This window comes from Bison bison, unplaced genomic scaffold (genome assembly GCF_000754665.1).
Source record: "Bison bison bison isolate TAMUID 2011002044 unplaced genomic scaffold, Bison_UMD1.0 scf7180017864079, whole genome shotgun sequence".
Lineage (NCBI taxonomy): Eukaryota > Metazoa > Chordata > Mammalia > Artiodactyla > Bovidae > Bison > Bison bison.
In genome coordinates this window covers 725,334-742,997 of record NW_011494651.1, presented here as the reverse complement: position 1 = coordinate 742,997, position 17,664 = coordinate 725,334, and the positions used below count along the sequence as shown (strand labels likewise).

Genomic DNA, 17,664 nt, shown 5'->3' with positions numbered 1-17,664 from the left:
CCAATCCCTCCCAGCGTCAGAGTCTTTTCCAATGAGTCAACTCTTCGCATGAGGTGGCCAAAGTACTGGAGTTTCAGCTTTAGCATCATTCCTTCCAAAGAACACCCAGGGCTGATCTCCTTCAGAATGGACTGATTGGATCTCCTTGCAGTCCAAAGAACTCTCAAGAGTCTTCTCCAACACCACAGTTCAAAAGCATCAATTCTTCGGCGCTTAGGCTTCTTCACAGTCCAACTCGCACATCCATACATGACCACAGGAAAAACCATAGGCTTGACTAGACGGACCTTTGTTGGAAAAGTAACGTCTCTGCTTAAAGTTAAATGAGGTCATGAGTGTGGGGCCCAGGCCCGACAGGTCATGTGTCCTTATGAGAAGGGACACCAGAGAGCTGGCCCTTCTGTCTCCTGAGGACAGAGAGGAGGTTGCCGTCTGCATGTCAGGGCGAGCGCCCTCGCCAGAAGTAAAGCCTGCTGGCACGCTGACCCTGGGCTTCCGGCCTCCACAACAGCAAGAAAACAAGGGCCTGTTGTTGAAACCCTGGCCTGCGGTGTATGTTGTGGGGGCCTGCCCACACTGACCCATCGGGCACCAGCTCTCCTTTGTTGGGGGTCTGTATGGGGCACCTGACCCAGGCCAGCCCACCGGTGCCTGCCCCGGACACAGCACCTGTCCAGGGTGAGACCTCGGCTCGGCCAATCAGGGACATTGGGGGCTCTTTGCTGGCAATATGGAGCCGTGACTTTTCACGGTTCCTCACTGAATGGGGAGCTGGGAACACAGGACTATCTCTCAACTCCAAGGGGCTGGCCTGCCTGAGACCACAGGGCTAGGACACGTCCTGCAGCCCTCGGGCAGCCGATGGCCCGGTTTCTCCCCCTCCTCTTATCCGCACCCTTTGCCCTTCGCGCTGTGACCCTGGCCTTGGCCCTGAGGCCAGCTCTGGCCGACAGGGTGTGAGCGTTAGTGACGCCACCCAAGCTCGTAAGCCACCGTGCCAGTGCTCTTGCTTGGACTTGGCTCATGTCCAGGGAATGCGTGCGCGTTCATCAAACGGAAATGCAATGCCTGCGGGAGGGTGGAGTCTCCCCAGCCACCCTGGTGCCTGATACCTGCCAAGCAAGTCCTGAAGAGACCAGAACTGCCCGCTGACCCACTGACTCGCAGGCAGTGACCAGCGGCCGCTGCTCTAAGTCATTGGGTCTGCATGGTTTGTTATGCGACATCGCGGCAGCAGGAGATGCCTGGTACCAGGCCCAGCCAGTACATTCCCATTTTCAGGGAGGCCGGGCGAGTCCCGATCCTAACAGATCCATCATCTTGTCTCAGCCTGCCATTACCGAACAAGAGCAGATCCATCATCTTGTCTCAGCCTGCCATTACCGAACAAGAGGGGCTGACGAATCAGAACCACGGAATTTTCACCGGAGGGTTGGTTCCCTAGATCGTTTAATGGCAAGTTTACAAAACACAGATGCAGAGACCACCACTGACGTTTCCTAGAGGAGTCTCCAGGCCGTGGTCAGGGGACGCGGAGGGAGCGGGGGCCTGGCGAGGCCGGAGGTGGGTCTGTCGCCGGAGGCGGGTCTGTCTCCTGCGGCTGCACCTTCGTTGGGGACGGAGCCTCTGGCACCAGGAGCACCCTGCTCGCTGGCCTCTGCCCCGCGCTCCCCGCGGCCACTGAAGACCTTCTCGTAGTACTCAATCAGCAGCTCGGTGAACAGGTTCAGGGGCACGAGGGCACTCAGGGAGGAGGCCCCCTGGGACGGCCAGATCAGATTCAGCCCGAAGACGCAGGCCAGGTTGGAGCTGTTCATCTTGTTCGAGATGCTCTCCTGAGACACCTGGGGTGAGAACAAGGCGGAGATGAGAGGAGGTGTGACCGGTGTTCCCTGGAGGAGGGCTGGAGCCGCCCGCCCTCGATGTGACCTGGGCCACCGCCCCTGTAAAACGGAAGGGATGGGCATTGACGCCTCGGGGGGGAGGGAGGGCACTGGCTCTGATCTCTTGATCTCCTCCCGGAATGTCTGCAACATCCTCCCCACCCCATCCCAGCCTCCTCCTCCACTCCCAGGACTCAGGGGGTGGGGCCCTGGCATGCAGGTGCTCTTGGAGGGTTAAGGAGAGCACGTAGGGAACTTACCTCCCCAAAGGGGCTGCCCCCTCATCTCGGCCAACACTTAGAGCAACCCCAGGGCCGGGAGAGGAGACATTTCTACTGTCGTAGGGCCCCCGGTGTGTGGCTCATGGTGCTGCAGGCCCAGGACACGCATGACGCTTCCTGCTTAGGCCCCACGCCGGCGGCAGACTCTGAGCATCCTTGGTCTGGGCACACAGCCCCTGTTCACACCCCACCCCCGCCCCTGACCTGTCCCATGACCTGCCGGGCAGAGGTGTGGCCCAGCCAGGCCTTGTAGGAGGCCCTTCAGGCCCAGAGTGGGCTCCAGGGTCGAGGGAGGTGGGAACCCAGGCCTGGTCTGCCTGGGCACTGGCTCGGCCCCCTCACCTCGTGCAGGAAGCCCATGAGGTAGCTGAGGACGGCGTAGTTGTGTTCCGGAAGGTTCTGCAGGATCTGGCGGCAGCAGGTCACCCGCAGGCTGCTCTCCACACCTGCCATGGCCCAAGGGTCCTTCCTGAGCGTCCCCTTCCTGCATCCCTCCAAGGACGGGCAGGGGCGCGGGGAGGGAGGACAGACTGCCCCCCGCCTGGGCCTTGGGTCCCACTTCCCAAGGAAGCTCTGCTCCGAGCTGTGCCCACTTCTTCACCTCGGGCAGCGTGACTGCTCCCCACCATGACCCCCGGGAGCCAGATCAGCTTATGGATGGGATGGTCGATACAAACTACAGGCCGAGGGCCAGTGGCCTACTTCTGTCAGTAAAGCTTTATTGGCACAGACCCACATCCATTCATTTGTCCATGGCTGCTTTTGCATGATGGCTGAGTCTGGTGCACACAGCCTAAAACATTTACTATCTGACTCTACAGAAAAAGCATGTGGACCCTGCTCTGGACGAACTCAACCTGTTTACAATCCACAGCTCAGGGCCCCACACCCAGAGGGGTCTGGAAGCAGCCAAGCAGACCGAGCGCCTCCAGTGTCTCCGCCCACCACACACCCCACTGAGCTCCATAAACTGTGAGTGCAGACGTGCTACTCAACATGCATCCGCCAATCCATAAACTGTGAGTGCAGACATGCTACTCAACATGCATTCACCAAGCTCCTGCTGCTGACACACGTGCACACACGGACACACCTCGAGCTCCATAAACTGTGAGTGCAGATGTGCTACTCAACACGCATCCGCCAAGCTCCTGCTGCTGACACACGTGCACACACGGACACACCTCGAGCTTCCAGCACCCAGACCTCCTCCCACTAAGCCTTGGGTACAGTGACTGTGAACTAACACAGCCTCTGCCGAAAGGCGCAGAGCTCCCTGCTGTGAACACTCTGGTTGGTTTTTCAACAGAAGTCATTCTTCCCTGAACTCAAGTGCTTGCCGGGTAATTTGAGCAGACGAGGAATTCCCTTGGAGTTAATATTTCTGAGGAACCAACAAGTCTTGTTGCCCCGGATCTCTGCTTTCCAGCCTCGACATCTTTCTTTCTAAGCGTTGCAGTCCCAGAACAGATATGGTACATCGTCCACTGCTGGCTTTTACTATGGTTCCTTCAAGAAAGAAGGAAGTGAGCAGGAAGGAGCAGCTTGCTGTGACGAAGCCACCACGAACCAAGCACTTACTGTGTGCCAGGAATCATGCTAAGCAGTGTATGAACTTTCATTCTCAAAGCAACCCCGATCTTATACAGATGAGGAAAGTGGGCTCAGAGAGGTTAAGTGACCTGTCCAAGGTCACACAGCTGATGTGTGCCGAAGCCCAGACCTGAGTCCCATTCCGTTTAGCTATGAGTTGGTGCTCTAAACCTTGCTATACCTTGGGAATATCCCTATGGCAGTTTCCTTTTTTTTCCGGACACCACAGGCCACCTGGGAAGCCCGTTTCCTCCAGAGCGTTCTCTGCAAGGATTTCTTGCATCACTCCAAGGAGACAGGCACCCGCCCTGGGCAGGGTTGCCAGACACAATAGAGGATATCCAGTTAAATGTGAATTGAAGATAAACAGCAAATCCTTTTTTAGTGCAGGTATATCGTGTTCAATATTTGGAACATACTTATACTAACAGTTTAGCATACTTACTCACACATAGATACATACTTATACTAAGAGTTCATAATTTACCTGCAATTCATATTTGACTGGACGTCCTGTTTTTTAAAAGCTGAATCTGGCCACCCTATGCCTGAATCACGATTCAATCAAGCTGAGTTGTTGAATGACCGCCGACAGGGTCCACAGCCTTCAGAATAACTACGCTGATAGAATGATAGGCAGCTCTTAAAAAGAATGAGTAGAGATGCAAATGAAGAGGAAAGAAGTAGCTCATAATTGCAAGCTTTCTACAGGAACTGCTCTAAGGTGGGGTCAGGCAACTGTCTACCACTGGTTTTGGCTGGAACGAAAAGTACTTTCTCGGGCGGGAATTTATGTGCTGTTGGAGTCACCATCCTAGGGGTACAGCCTCGAGCCTTCTAACTCTCATTGTTAGAAACGATCAGAGTGCCTGCTCAAATCTCTCCGTGTGTGTACGGGGCGGGGGCAGGGAGGAAGTGGGGGCTCGGTTGTGTCTATGGCTTGACACCCACCAGGAGTCGAATCCAGTTTTGGGGGAACGCTGGGGGCAGAGGTCATCCCATTTGAAAGCAACAGTGCGTGATTGCACTGCTTTCCCAGCATCTTCCAGCTTCTCCGACATGCCTTCTTGTTGTTGTTTAGTTGCTAAGTTGTGTCCGACTCTTTGCGACCCCACGGACTGTAGCCCGCCAGGCTCCTCTGTCCATGAGATTCTCCAGGCAAGAATACTGGAGTGGGTTGCCATTGCCTTCTCCAGGGGGAAGATCCTCCTAGACTAGGGAAAGAACCACGTCTCCCGCATTTGCAGGCGGATTCTTTACCACTGAGCCACCGAGGAAGCGCTGACATGCCCTCACTGGCTGTTAGGAGTGATCAGCGCCACGGTGCACCTGGTCCATTCCTGGGCATCACCACGCCCGAGAGCTGCAGCTCGCATCACGTCTCCCCGGCATTCACCGATCTGGGGAGACTCTCTCCTCAAACTCTAGTCAGGCTTTGTAGAGTTCTTTTATTAACAAAGCCTCTGGTTTCAGGCTTCTTTATGTCTCTGCACTGTCCACCTTTATGAAGAGCCGTGAGTTAGTGTAACGGGAGCCCTGATCACCCTTGCCATCTGATGGGTCCTCATCCCCCTGTCCCTCACCCCCTAGGGGATGTTGGGCCACCTGGTCTGCCGGTAGCAAGAGTCCTGTTGGATCAGTATAGTCAGAATCCGACCCCCGCCTCCCCCAACGCCCATTTCCTCCGAGTATTCTTCCATCCAGGGACCACCCGTCCACCAGCTGCTCGGCTGTAAAGCCCCTCCTCCTGCTTGCGGTATTTGGAGTTGAGCCCAGTCTGTCTCCCCGCTACAGTGGTCCCTATACCTCTCACAATGCCCCCCTGCCCCACAATGGGTGCCTCACTGTGCTTTCTCAAGGGCCATGCATAGCTTTTTCTGTAACAGCAGGCGGGGGTGGCTACCCCTGTTTCTAGACGAGGAAGTTGAGGTGCTAGAAGTAGAGATCCTGCGGAACAGTGCAGGGGGGTGCACTCTGACCAGGGCGACGTCCCCCAGATCTAGAGATGCCCTCCGAGACCCCGTCTCTGGGCCCAGGGGTATCTGATAACCCCTGACCCCGTGTCCCCTGACCATGGGCAGGGCTGGCCTGGCCGAGGCCGGCGGGGGTCCAGGGGGGACAGCCCCTCTCCTGGCCCGCAGCACCGGAGGGAAACAGCAGGGGGCCGGGCAGCCCGGCCCCAACCCCCCGGCCTTCGGCCAGCACCCTGGGCACCCCTGGCTGGCACTCCGGCAGGTACGTACTGGTGATCTCGAGGATCTGCTCGTAGGCCTCGAAGGTCAGCAGCGGCTGGGGCAGCTCCCGCAGGAAGGTCTTCAGGATCACGGCTGGAAGGTGGATGTCCCCATAGTCATCAAAGTTCACGGGCTTCCCTGGACACACAAGGGTGGGTGTCTGAGTTCTGACACTGGGCTGGGGACTCCAGCTGCAGAGCAGGCTCGGACTCAAAATGGCTTGAAACCTCCTGAGGGGAGGAGCCCGATGCCAGGACACGGCACTGTCCCTCCCTGCCGATGGTGTCACCTGCCCTCCCCTGCCTCTCACGGGGCCCGGCGGAGGCTGGGGGACACTGGGCTTTTAATGAATGAATCTGCTGGCACAGAGTCTTCATTGCAGCATGTGGGGTCTTTAATCTTTGTTGTAGCACGTGGGATCTCGCTCCCTGACCAGGGATTGAACCCAGGCCCCCATGTGAGGAGTGCAGAGTCTTCGCCACTCGGCCACCATGGAAATCTCCTGGGGACACTATTGATTCTCTGCCATATGACCCAGTCCTGCCTGGACAAGAGCATCCTGAGGTCAGGCCTGGCTTACACTGTCCCCAGGCTTGAGAGGGGAGGCTTGGGGTCTGGGTACAGACGTGCTGGGGCAGCTGTCCCCCAAATCTGGGCTATTCTGGGGTCGGGAGTGGGAGGAGCTCCGCTGGCTCAAGTGTGGGCCCTGGGGCCCCTGAGGCCCCTGTGAGGCTGGCTGGGCAGGAGACTGACGGGAAGGGTCTCGGGGAGCCACTCACCTTGGTTGTAGAGCCGCTGGATCTCGCGGACCGTCTGGACACTGGCTGATCTCCGGAACAGGCCCTCGGTGTGGAGTCCTGTGGGGAGAGTCTCCAGGCATCTCACAGGGCCCAGCATCTGAGGTTTCTAGAATGTTCCATGACTTGCCCTGCCCACGCATCCCCTCACCGCGGCTGGCAGGGAACGCTCTCCAGCCTGGCTCATCTTCTCTCCGCTAGCCCTACACCCACCTGTGTTTATTCCTCTTAAATCAAACTTTTTCCATATTCCCCAGTCCCACCTGATTCCCCACCTCTGTGGACCCCAGAAAGGGAGAGTGGAAGAGGCTGACGCTTCAGGCAGATAGATGGGGTCTGCCCAACAACGCTGCCTCGGGCCAGCTGTGTGACCTCAGAGAAAGCACTCAGCCTCTGAGCCTCAGCTGCCTCGTCCGCCAAGTAAGCCTGGAGCACCTGCCTCCAAGGGCTGCGGGAAGGATGAACGGGGTAATGCATGGCCCCAGCCCGGCCCCCAGGATGCCCCCGAACATGCTGCTCCCCTTTCTCCCCAGTGACTAGAGCTGACCTGGCCTATATGGCGGCCACTAGCTGCCCATGGTGGTTGACATTTGTGCAATTAAAATTAAATCAAGTTCCCCAGGCTCGGCACACGAGCCACACACGCAGTGCTCCGTTGGACAACGGCCACACACGGCCAGTGGCTACCGTCCTGGACAGTGCAGACAAAGAGCATGTCCATGTTCGGCAGGACAGCACCGGGCCCCAGACCCCCATGCTCGCCGCTCCCTCCCTCCCCAGTCTCTCCACGCTGACGCTGGGTGAGCTGTTTGACACCTGCTCCAAACCTCATCGGCTCTGGCACGGAGTTCTTCCCGTCTCCATCAGTCATGGGAGAGCTGCCTGCGAGCCCATACCACAGACCTACGGGCCTGCCTACTGCTGCCCGGCTCTCCTGCCCAGCGCCCCGCCGCCCCTCTAAGCCCTCTGTCCAGCCCCCACCGGCTCCACGCTCCTTGCCACCTTCACCCTCCACACCCGCAGCTCCCCTTGCCTAGGGGCCCCTCTTCTCTTTCTTGCTGAGTGACTATAGTGGGCAGAATTCTGACATGGCCCCCAGGCTCCTGGGCCCTGGGGTCCCACGGATTCATTCAAACACTAATCCAGGTGCTGCAGTGAAGGGACTCTGCAGAGGGAATGCAGGTCCAGCGTAGCTGACCTGAAGATACGGAGATTATCCAGGGTGGGTCTGGCCTAATCAGGTGAGCCTCATAAGAGGGACCCAGGTTCCTCCTGGCAACACAGACTCAAAGCATGTGGGGCAAGGATTCGAGGTGTGGGGGTTTCTCCAGGGAGAGGTCACACAGCAAAGAAAGCAGGCTGCCTCTAGGAACAGAAAGAGATCCCCGGCTGACAGCCAGCAAAGACGCAGGCAACTTGGAACTACAACCACAAGAACTGAACTTGACTGACGCAGTGGATGAGCGTGGAAGTGGAGTCTTGCCCGGAGCCTCCAGCAAAGAGCACAGCCTGGCCAGCACCTTGAGTTGAGCCCAGTGAGACCCTGAGCAGAAAACCCAACCCCCGAGGCCAGACTTCTGACCTCAGACATTATAATAAATTTATGCTGTTTGAGCTCCTAAGTTTGTGGCTATTGGTTACACAGCCGCCCGTGTGTCAGAGCACAGGTTCCCCTGACCTCTATGACCGGCTCATCCCTGTTGTGTCAGTCTGTAGCTGTCACAGCTACAGCCCCTGGAAGGGACACAGGCTGTGTATTGCAGTCACCATGACAACCCTAGAGCCTAGACCAGGGCCAAATGCAGCCGAGTGTCCAATGAATACACGTTTAATCCACATATCCTTCAACAAACATAGAGTGAATTCCTACTGTGGGCTGTTTGTTTTGTTAAATTTTTTATAAAATAAGGGAATTAATACATTTTTTAAAAAAGGAAAACTCCCTTCCACAGTTTCTATGAAATTTTTTTATCCACAAGTTTTTTTGTCCATTCCTGAAATACATAATGGAAAGGGCAGTACTCTAACGACAGAGTAGAAAGAAACGTCGAAGGAGACAGAGCTCCAAGCGGCCAACCATAGACCCTCCAGCCTGGGCGCTGTGGTCTCAGAGAACTTTTTATGCCTTGAGCAGGCAGTTCCTGGGACATGCTGGGAATCACCCCCAGGGACCCCAGTCCCCCTCTGATGCACTGACCCCCACAGCTCGTGCATCTGAATCTGCAGGGGACCACCCCTCGCTGGCAGCCCTTTCTCTTGAGAATGGTCTTCCTCCCGTTAGGGTAAAAGACACCTCCGTGCACCTTTCCTGTGGATCTGAGCTCTGGCCTCAGGGGTCTAGGAGGAGCCACAAGGCTCACCCCCAAGTCACTGAGCACACCACCCCCACCCCCCACTGGCAATGGTGTCTACAAACCAAGCGTATCTCTCGTGATAGAGGACCGGAGGCGTGTGAAGCACCGCACACACCCCTCACTTGGGCTCCACAGCAACCCCGTGCACCAGGCGCTGCTATCAACTCCACTGGACAGATGAGGAAACAGGCCCAGAGAGGGTGAGCAACTCGCCTGAGGCCACACAGCTAGTACACAGCAGAGCCAGCATTCAAACCCAGAGAGCCCAGGTGGCTGGAGCCACTGTGCCTGAGCCCTGTCCATCCTGGTCATCCCCCCGTGCCCAGGTTCCAGCTCCTCCCATCCTCTGGCCTGTGGGGCCCTCAGGATCCCAGAGAGGCCTCCAGGAGAGGTGTCCCTGGCACCCTCACCTCCTTGTCTGGAGCCAGCTCTTACCCACCTTTCTCTCTCAGGTATGTCACTGTGTATCTCAGCACGGGGGGGATGAGTTCGCCTTGATTTTTGTCTTTTAGGCTGAGGGGAGAGAAAAGGCAACAGTTTTCACCTGGGTGTGACAGGTGACCATGACAAGCACCGGGTCCTCACCACACCTGTGAGAAAACGTGGGCCCGAGGTGCCATACAGGGAGAGGAAGAGGCAGCCTGGGCCCCAAGGAGGCAAGTGGTCTGGTGGCCAAGAGAGGCAGAAATCATAAAAATGACTGTGCATTATCTGAGCGCTCCCCCAGAAGGGCGCACATGTTAAGGGGGAGATCTGCGCTTGGCGAGGGCTCCACGTGGGGCAACTTCTGTGCTGGGTTTTGAGGGATGAGTAGGAGCTTGCAGAGGACAAAAGAGGAAAGGGCATATCAGGCAGAAGGAAACACACAGAAGAAGGCTCAGAGGTGTGAGAAGATCTGGCCCTGAAAGCAGAACCAGGAGACCGAATCAATCGAAAGAGATGCTTTGTGAAAACCAAGTATGTTGCCTCAGACAGGCTGTTAACACTCAGTCTCTTAAGTAGTAATTTGATACAGAGATTCAGGAAACTTTAAATGCTTTAAAGACAGGGAAGCTTTAAAACACAGGTACAATGATATGAATGGCGCTTCCAGCCCCACCTCCCCACACCCCAGCTCAAGTGGCAGTCAGAAATCTGAAGCCAGAGCCGCCCACTCCGACCCATTCTACAGACCCCTGGGCTCCCTCTAAACATGTTTGTTTCTCTCTTTCCTCATCTGCTGGATTTTCTTGCCCAAAAGGCAGCATATTTGAGAGACTGAGCTACATTGGGCCAGGCTCCTCTGTCCATGGGGTTCTCCAGGCAAGAATACTGCAGTGGGCTGCCATTTCCTCCTCCAGGGGATCTTCCCGACCCAGGGATCAAACCCAGTCTCCTGCATTGCAAGTGGTTTCTTTACCGTCTGAGCCACCAGGGAAGCCCCCGGCTAGATTGAGGGGCCAAGGCTCTGAAGCCGGACATTCCTGGCTGGGATCCTGCCCTGACACTGTTTAACTGCGCAGAACATGTTTTGCTGTTCCTAGGATGCCTGTTCTTTAAACGTCAGTTGGGTTAGTTTGACTGATGTTGCTGTGTGCTTGTTCCACCAACTATACGGAGCAGGGTACTGGGGTCTCCTACCAGCATTGTGTATCTGCTTATTTGGTTCCCCCAGATTTTGTTGCATGTATTTTAAAGCTGTTACTAGTGAATAAACTCTTAAGAGTAACTTCTTTATTATTAGAAAATGTTCCTTGTTACCCCACAGAAAGCTGGGGGAACTTATGATGCAGCCACAGATTAGGGGAAAACATGGTCACAAGTGGACAGAGCCAGGACTCAGACCCACGAGTCTGAGCCTAGAACCCTCGCTCTTAAATATTATCTCCTTAATTTCCATTGTACTTTTGTTAGCCCCAATCAGAGATGGGAGATGGACACTGGGAAAGTCCAGGTGACCAGCTTGAGGTCCCAAAGCCAAGAGATGGCAGAGCTGGAGGCAAGGCGGCCACGACCCAGATCCATGCTCCTTCAGTAGCAATTCATTGGGCAGATACGATGTCCGTCCTGCTTCCATTTCACTCTGAGATTTACAGAGGACCCAAACAGGAACACACGGGCTTCCCAGGTGGGTGGTAAAGAATCCACCTGCCAATGCAGGAGACACAACAGACGTGGGTTCAATCCCGGGTCAGGAAGGTCCCCTGGAGGAGGAAATGGCGCCCCACTCCAGTATTCTTGCCTGGAAAATTCCACGGGCAGAGGAGCCTAGTGGGCTACAGTCCATGTGGTCGCAAAGAGTTGGACACGACTGAGTGACTGAGCACAAACTTGGGCACAAGGAGAACCACATCACCAGCGGCGACAGGCCTTTGCAGGCCCTGATTGCTACGGAAAGCTGGGTTTCCTGTCGATTGCAGTAAACTGAAGCTTGTCCCACCAGGACTCCAAACAATAGTCCAGTTGGCAAACGGGCCCGGGGGATGGTCTCTGCTTTCATGAGGTCATGCTACCGTAGGAATGCAGGCTGGACACTCCCCACTCCTTCCCTAACTTGATTCCCTGCGTGTCCCCTCTGAGTGGGAGGATGCGGCTTGGGGCCCCAGTAGCGTCCAGGAGGTGTCCCCACTGCACCCTGGGGAGGAGCGTGGTGGATGGGTCCTTTTCTCCCAGGACACTCCAAAGCTGCAGGGGCTCTTCCTCCTCCATTTACTTTGGGAACCACACAGATCTACACAAGTCCTAGGAACTGGGTGACCGCAGCCTGTCTCTGAGCCTCCCAGCCTCCCCACATGAGAAAGAGAGATGCTGGCAAGCTCCCTCCAGGGAGGCCTGCAAGCCATAAACAGTGAACGACGGGAAGAGCTTTAAGCTGTAAGTCAAAGACATTGATAATTAAAACCACTGCAATGCCGAGGGCTGGGTGACGTCCCAGGCCAGACGCAGAGGGCCCATTTCACGGATGGAGAACTGGACCCAGTGTGCTTATGAATAGACACAGAATCCTCAACAAAATATCAGCCATGCAAATTCAGCAACATATGAAGAGATTATACACCATGAACACATGTGATCTATCCCCAGAACACAAGGTTTGCTCAACACGTGCAAATCAATCAGTGTAACATCACATTAATGGAACAGAGGGCAGAAGTCATACGATCCTCTCAACAGAGCAAAAACACATCTGACAAAATCTAACACCCTTTCATGAAACAAAAAAAAACCCCAACACTCAACAGAGTGGCCACAGAAGGGATTTTCCTCAACTTGATCGAGGGAATCTATGAAAAACTAGCATCATACTTAATGGTAAAGAGACTGAAAGCTCCCCCCTGAGATCAGAACGAAACAAGAGTGACCATGCTCATCACTTCTATTCAGCATTGTACTGGAGGGCACAGCCAGTGCAATCAGGCAAGACAAGGAAATAAAAGGCATCCAAGTTGGAAAAGAATAAGTATAACTATCTCTATTTGCAAATGGCATGATCTTAGACGTGGAAAATACTAAAAAATATTCACCAAAAAATCTATTAGAATAAATGAGTTCAACTAGATTGCAGGATATAGAATCAGCATACAAAAATCAGTTGTATTTCTATACACTAGCAATGAACAATTAAAAATGAAATTAAGAAAGCAATTTGATTTGCAATAGCATCACAAAGAACAAAAACTAAATAAATTTAATAAAAAAGTACAGAACTGCTACACTGAACACTATAAAACATTTTTGAAAGAAATTTAAAGATTCAAATAAATGGTAAGACATCCTTGCTTTTGAATTGGAAAGAACCTGCCTGTCAATGCAGGAGACATAAGAGACTCAGGTTTGATCCTTGGGTTGGGAAGATCCCCTGAAGGAGGGCATGGCAACTCGCTCCAGTATTCTTACCTGGAGAATCCCATGGACAGAGAAGCCTGGTGGGCTACAGTCCACGCGGTCACATAGAGCTGGACACGACTGAAGCAACCTAGCGTAGCACATTATTGAAATGGCAATAGCCCCCAACTGGCCTACTGACACAGCACAGTCCTTATTGAAGTTCCAATTGCTTTTTTATTTTTGCAGAAATTGACAAGCCGATTCTAAAATTAATAAAGAAATTCAAGGGACTCAGAAGAGCTGAAATAATCTTGAAAAATAAAAACAAAACTGGAAGAATCACACTTCCCAATTGCAAAACTTACTATAAATCTACAATAAAGATCATGTAACACCAGCTTACAAATCAATGGAATAGAATCAAGAGTCCAGAAATATACCCTCATCAGTTCAGTTCAGTCGCTCAGTTGTGTCTGACTCTTTGCGACCCCATGAATTACAGCATGCCAGGCCTCCCTGTCCATCACCAACTCCCGGAGTTCACTCAAACTCACGTCCATCGAGTCAGTGATGCCATCCAGCCATCTCATCCTCTGTCGTCCCCTTTTCCTCCTGCCCCCAATCCCTCCCAGCATCAGAGTCTTTTCCAATGAGTCAATTCTTCGCATGAGGTGGCCAAAGTACTGGAGTTTCAGCTTTAGCATCAGTCCTTCCAAAGAACACCCAGGGCTGATCTCCTTTAAGATGGACTGGTTGGATCTCCTTGCAGTCCAAGAGACTCTCAAGAGTCTTCTCCAACACCACAGTTCAAAAGCATCAATTCTTCGGCACTCAGCTTTCTTCACAGTCCAACTCTCACATCCATACATGACCACTGGAAAAACCATAGCCTTGACTAGATGGACCTTTGTTGGCAAAGTAATGTCTCTGCTTTTGAATATGCTATCTAGGTTGGTCATACCTTTCATGGTCAAGTAGTTCCTTACAAGGGTGTCAAGGCAATTCCATGGGGGCAAGAATAGTCTTCTCAACAAATGCTTCTTGCCTGTGTGGAGCGTCAGGGAAGGCTTTCTGGAGGAGGGGATCAGAAGAGGGAATAAGAGTAGGTGATGAACTGAGCAGCAGGAACTGCTCACATTGCCTGCACCCTGTTAAGGCCCCATGGCCCCGGAGGGTACAGAGAGCAGGGTTTCACCTATGGTTAGAGGGGAAGAGGCGAGGGTGAGAAGTTACATCACAAGGTTGCCTCCCAAAGCTGGAAAAGGCTAGAGCTGGGATGTGACCTCCTCCCTCCCCTACTGCCCCAGAGGCTCCTCCCCTTTTCCATCTCTTTGCAACTGCCCAGTTCAGGGATGTTTCCATTGTCCCTCTTCAGGCATGGCAGGCGGGCAAAGACTTCTTGAATCTCTGGCTTCCCCTTAATATATTAACTTAATTAGCTTGCGCTAAGGTGATAACGCTCTGTTGTGTGTTTTTGAACTTAACTCAGCGAATTAACACTTGTGAATAGGATCTGCTTATGAATTTTAATGACTTTCATTCATTCGCAGTCCAAACAAATTACATATTTGGTGCTTTATTTAATATGTTTATTGCCATTTTATTACAGTCATTCGCAATGAAACAGCATAAAATATTAATTTAAAGAGGCAATCGCATGGATTAGCTCTCAAAGTGGCACGTGCAGAATGGTTTTCAGAGGTTGCCAATGATAGTCACCATTCCCTAAAGACGTATGAACTGACACGAACAGCAACAACTGGTTCTGGAGCGGGGCTGGACCACACCTTTATACCAGATATCCCCAGCAGCTGCATCGGCACCTTCCAGAAGGCACCTGGTCGAAACACAAGGCCAAGGTGGCCTTGCGAACTTCATAGGCTGAGCGGTACCCAAATCACAAACACCACACCCACACACACACACATTGTACTCAAGGAGATGGCTTCAGAAGTCCATGAGCTGGGTGAGTTTTGCTTTTTGTTTTTCATTTTTAAAGCTTTGTTAGATGATAAGGAGACTTCCCTGGTAGCTCCAACGGTATAAAGAATCCACCTGCAATGCAGGAGACCTGGGTTCAACCCCTGGGTCGGGAAGATCCCCCGAAGGAGGGCATGTACGACTCAGTTGTGTGTGACTCTTTATGATCTGATGGACTGTAGCCTGCCAGGCTCCTCCATCCATGGAATTTTCCAGGCAAGAATACTAGAGTGGGTTGCCATTTCCATCTCCAGGGATCTTCCCAACCCAAGGATTGAACCCCGGTCTCCTGCATTGCAGGCAGACACTTTATCCTCTGAGCCACAAGGGAAGCCCAGATGATAAGGAGACTTCCCTGGTAGCTCAGACGTTATAAAGAATCCACCTGCAATGCAGGAGATCTGGATTCAATCCTGGGGTCAGGAAGATCCCCTGGTGAAGGGAATGGCAACCCACTCCAGTATTCTTGCCTGGAGAATCCCATGGACAGAGGAGCCTGGCGGGCTATAGTCCATGGGGTTGCAAAGAGTTGGACACGACTGAGCGATTGAGACTTTGACACTTGCACTTTTCAACGAGTGATTCTGAACAACAAAACGGGCAACCCAGAAGGTGCTCTTGCTCCTCAGGCCAAAGAGCTGATGATGCCAAAGCCAGCGGCCTCGCACGCCCACCCTGGACCCCGGATATCAGCTCACACCCAGCCAGGACTGGGCTGAAAGCACAGAGCCCACAGCAGACGCCTCGGTAAAGCAGTCACTAGGCCCTCCTCTGAGAGTCAAGTTCCAACCAGTGCTCCCCTAGAGCGGCCGGAGTCACAGCAGGCATGTTCCAGGTTTTGCCTTCCTGGGGGCAGTTAGGGGGTGGTGGGGGCCACAGCAGCACATCTTTACAATGTTTAAAAGCGGAAAAGGAAGCGCTGTTCGCTGAACTTGGCTCCAGGTCTATTTATGGAGATCATATATGAACATACGGTATATTCACTCTTGTTCTTCAGTCTCTGAGTCGCGTCCAACACTTTGCAACCCCATGGACTGCGGCACACCAGGCTTCCCTGTGCTTCACAATTTCCCAAATTTGCTCAAACTCACGTGCATTGAGTCGGTGACGCCATCTGACCATCTCCTTCTCTGCCGCCCTCTTCTCCTTTTGCCTTCGACCTTCCCCAGTCACTAACTGCTCACAAAATACCGAGTTGAGGGGACGCTGCTGTGTGCGCTTGTCTGACTGTGGGGGCGCTGACACCCCGCAGTCTGGGGCTACCCTGTCTGCCAGGCAGCGAGCGGCCTCCTAAACTGAAATCAGTTCAAGGCAAATGAAATGATAAATTCGGTGCCTCACCTGCACTGCTCAACCGTCACCTGCCGACAGTACGGACCATGGCCACCACTGTAGAAAGTTCTGGAAAACAACGGTCCCCTTTGGCTGCTGGGACACACCCAAGGTGCCACTTCCGCCTCCTTACCTGGCCTGGGCACTGCCCAAAGCCTCCTCAGCTCCTGACCTCGCAGTGTCTTAACATCCAGCACGGGTCTTAAAGATCACAGGGTTTTTATATAGAGACAGATCGCACAGCATGTTTCTAACAGGAAACAACTAACAGATGAAGCTGGGCAGACTGCTCCCCGGGATCCACCACCCTCCAGGCCCTGGCTTTCCTACAAGTCGTGCAGCTCAGACCCAACTGCCCCTCGGGGCTCGTACAGTTTAAACAACACCTTCATCTTCCGTCATTTCAGCTGCCTCACACCTGGCCGGGTCCCGGAAACAGAGACTAGGAGGAGAGCAAGGAGCTCGCCTCTGAGCAGGGCAAAGAGCCTGAGGGACGCCCCCCTGGCGCCTGCTCAGATCAGGGCTGCAGTGGAGGGAGGCCTTATATGCAGTCTAGAGCATCAGGGAAGGCTTCCTGGAAGAGGTACCACTATGATGAGTCTTAAAAGGGCGACGTTGTCCTGGATGGGAGGCCCAGAATCCTTTCCAAGGAGTAAAGATTAACGCTCACATCATGCAAAGACTCACTGATTTTAGAAATAAGGAAACAAGCTGCGAGGAGGCGTGAGCTCAAGGTTCACGTGGCTAATAAGGGCGAGACGAGGCAGGAAGGGAAGGATACACTGCGGGAACAACAGTTCTTATAGCCGGGCAGCTGAGCCCCATGGGGGTTCACTCCCCACTCCGGCAGCCCCACGCCATGGCTGTCAGTGGGAGGAGCTCTGTGGTCACCCAAGGACGCGGGCCAGGCAGACACCGTCTCCACCCTGCCTCCGTCATCACAACAGACCAGCTACGAACCAGCCCCTAAGGTTCCCTGCAGGACGTGACCTGCCCCGCAGCTGCTCCTGTCTCCTTGGCCAGAGCAAAGCACGCGGCCAAGCCTCATGTGGAAAGTGATGGGAGGCGTCTGGGCTGTGGCCTGGGGATACGGAACCAGAACTGCCCACTGAGCAATGATGAGGAAACTGAGGCGAGGACCCCCCAACCCCACCCCCGGTTCCCCTGCCACCCACGGCCGGGTGCTCTGCACACAAGCACACAGACACACACAGTGGCAGGCACTCTGGCCTTGTGACAAGCTCACAGGTCAGTTTCCCCGAAGGCTTATGCTCGGCTGTGGAGGCTGAGGTCTGGGGAGAACCCCCCCACCACTGGCACACGGATGCATCCCAGGAAACAAGGCAGACCCCGTCCCCGCTCACTTACTATTGCAGACTGACGCCGAATTGCTGGGTGGGCAG

The 17,664-nt window shown here is 54.0% G+C and overlaps 1 protein-coding gene across 2 annotated transcripts in view; it reads right to left on the bottom strand.

Annotated features, from left to right (window-relative positions):
• Nucleotides 1–1,418: 1,418 nt before the first annotated feature.
• ARHGAP8 (Rho GTPase activating protein 8) overlaps nucleotides 1,419–17,664 on the bottom strand; it is a 38,483-nt gene continuing 22,237 nt past the window's right edge. For both annotated transcript variants that reach the window (XM_010837599.1, XM_010837600.1), the window contains 6 exons: nucleotides 17,630–17,664; nucleotides 9,582–9,655; nucleotides 6,771–6,848; nucleotides 6,001–6,129; nucleotides 2,507–2,610; nucleotides 1,419–1,844 (listed from right to left, as the gene is read on the bottom strand). In XM_010837599.1, coding sequence (XP_010835901.1) covers nucleotides 1,500–1,844; nucleotides 2,507–2,610; nucleotides 6,001–6,129; nucleotides 6,771–6,848; nucleotides 9,582–9,655; nucleotides 17,630–17,664 — 765 coding nt within the window. In that variant the 3' untranslated portion in view covers nucleotides 1,419–1,499. The remainder of the gene's footprint in view (nucleotides 1,845–2,506; nucleotides 2,611–6,000; nucleotides 6,130–6,770; nucleotides 6,849–9,581; nucleotides 9,656–17,629) is intronic.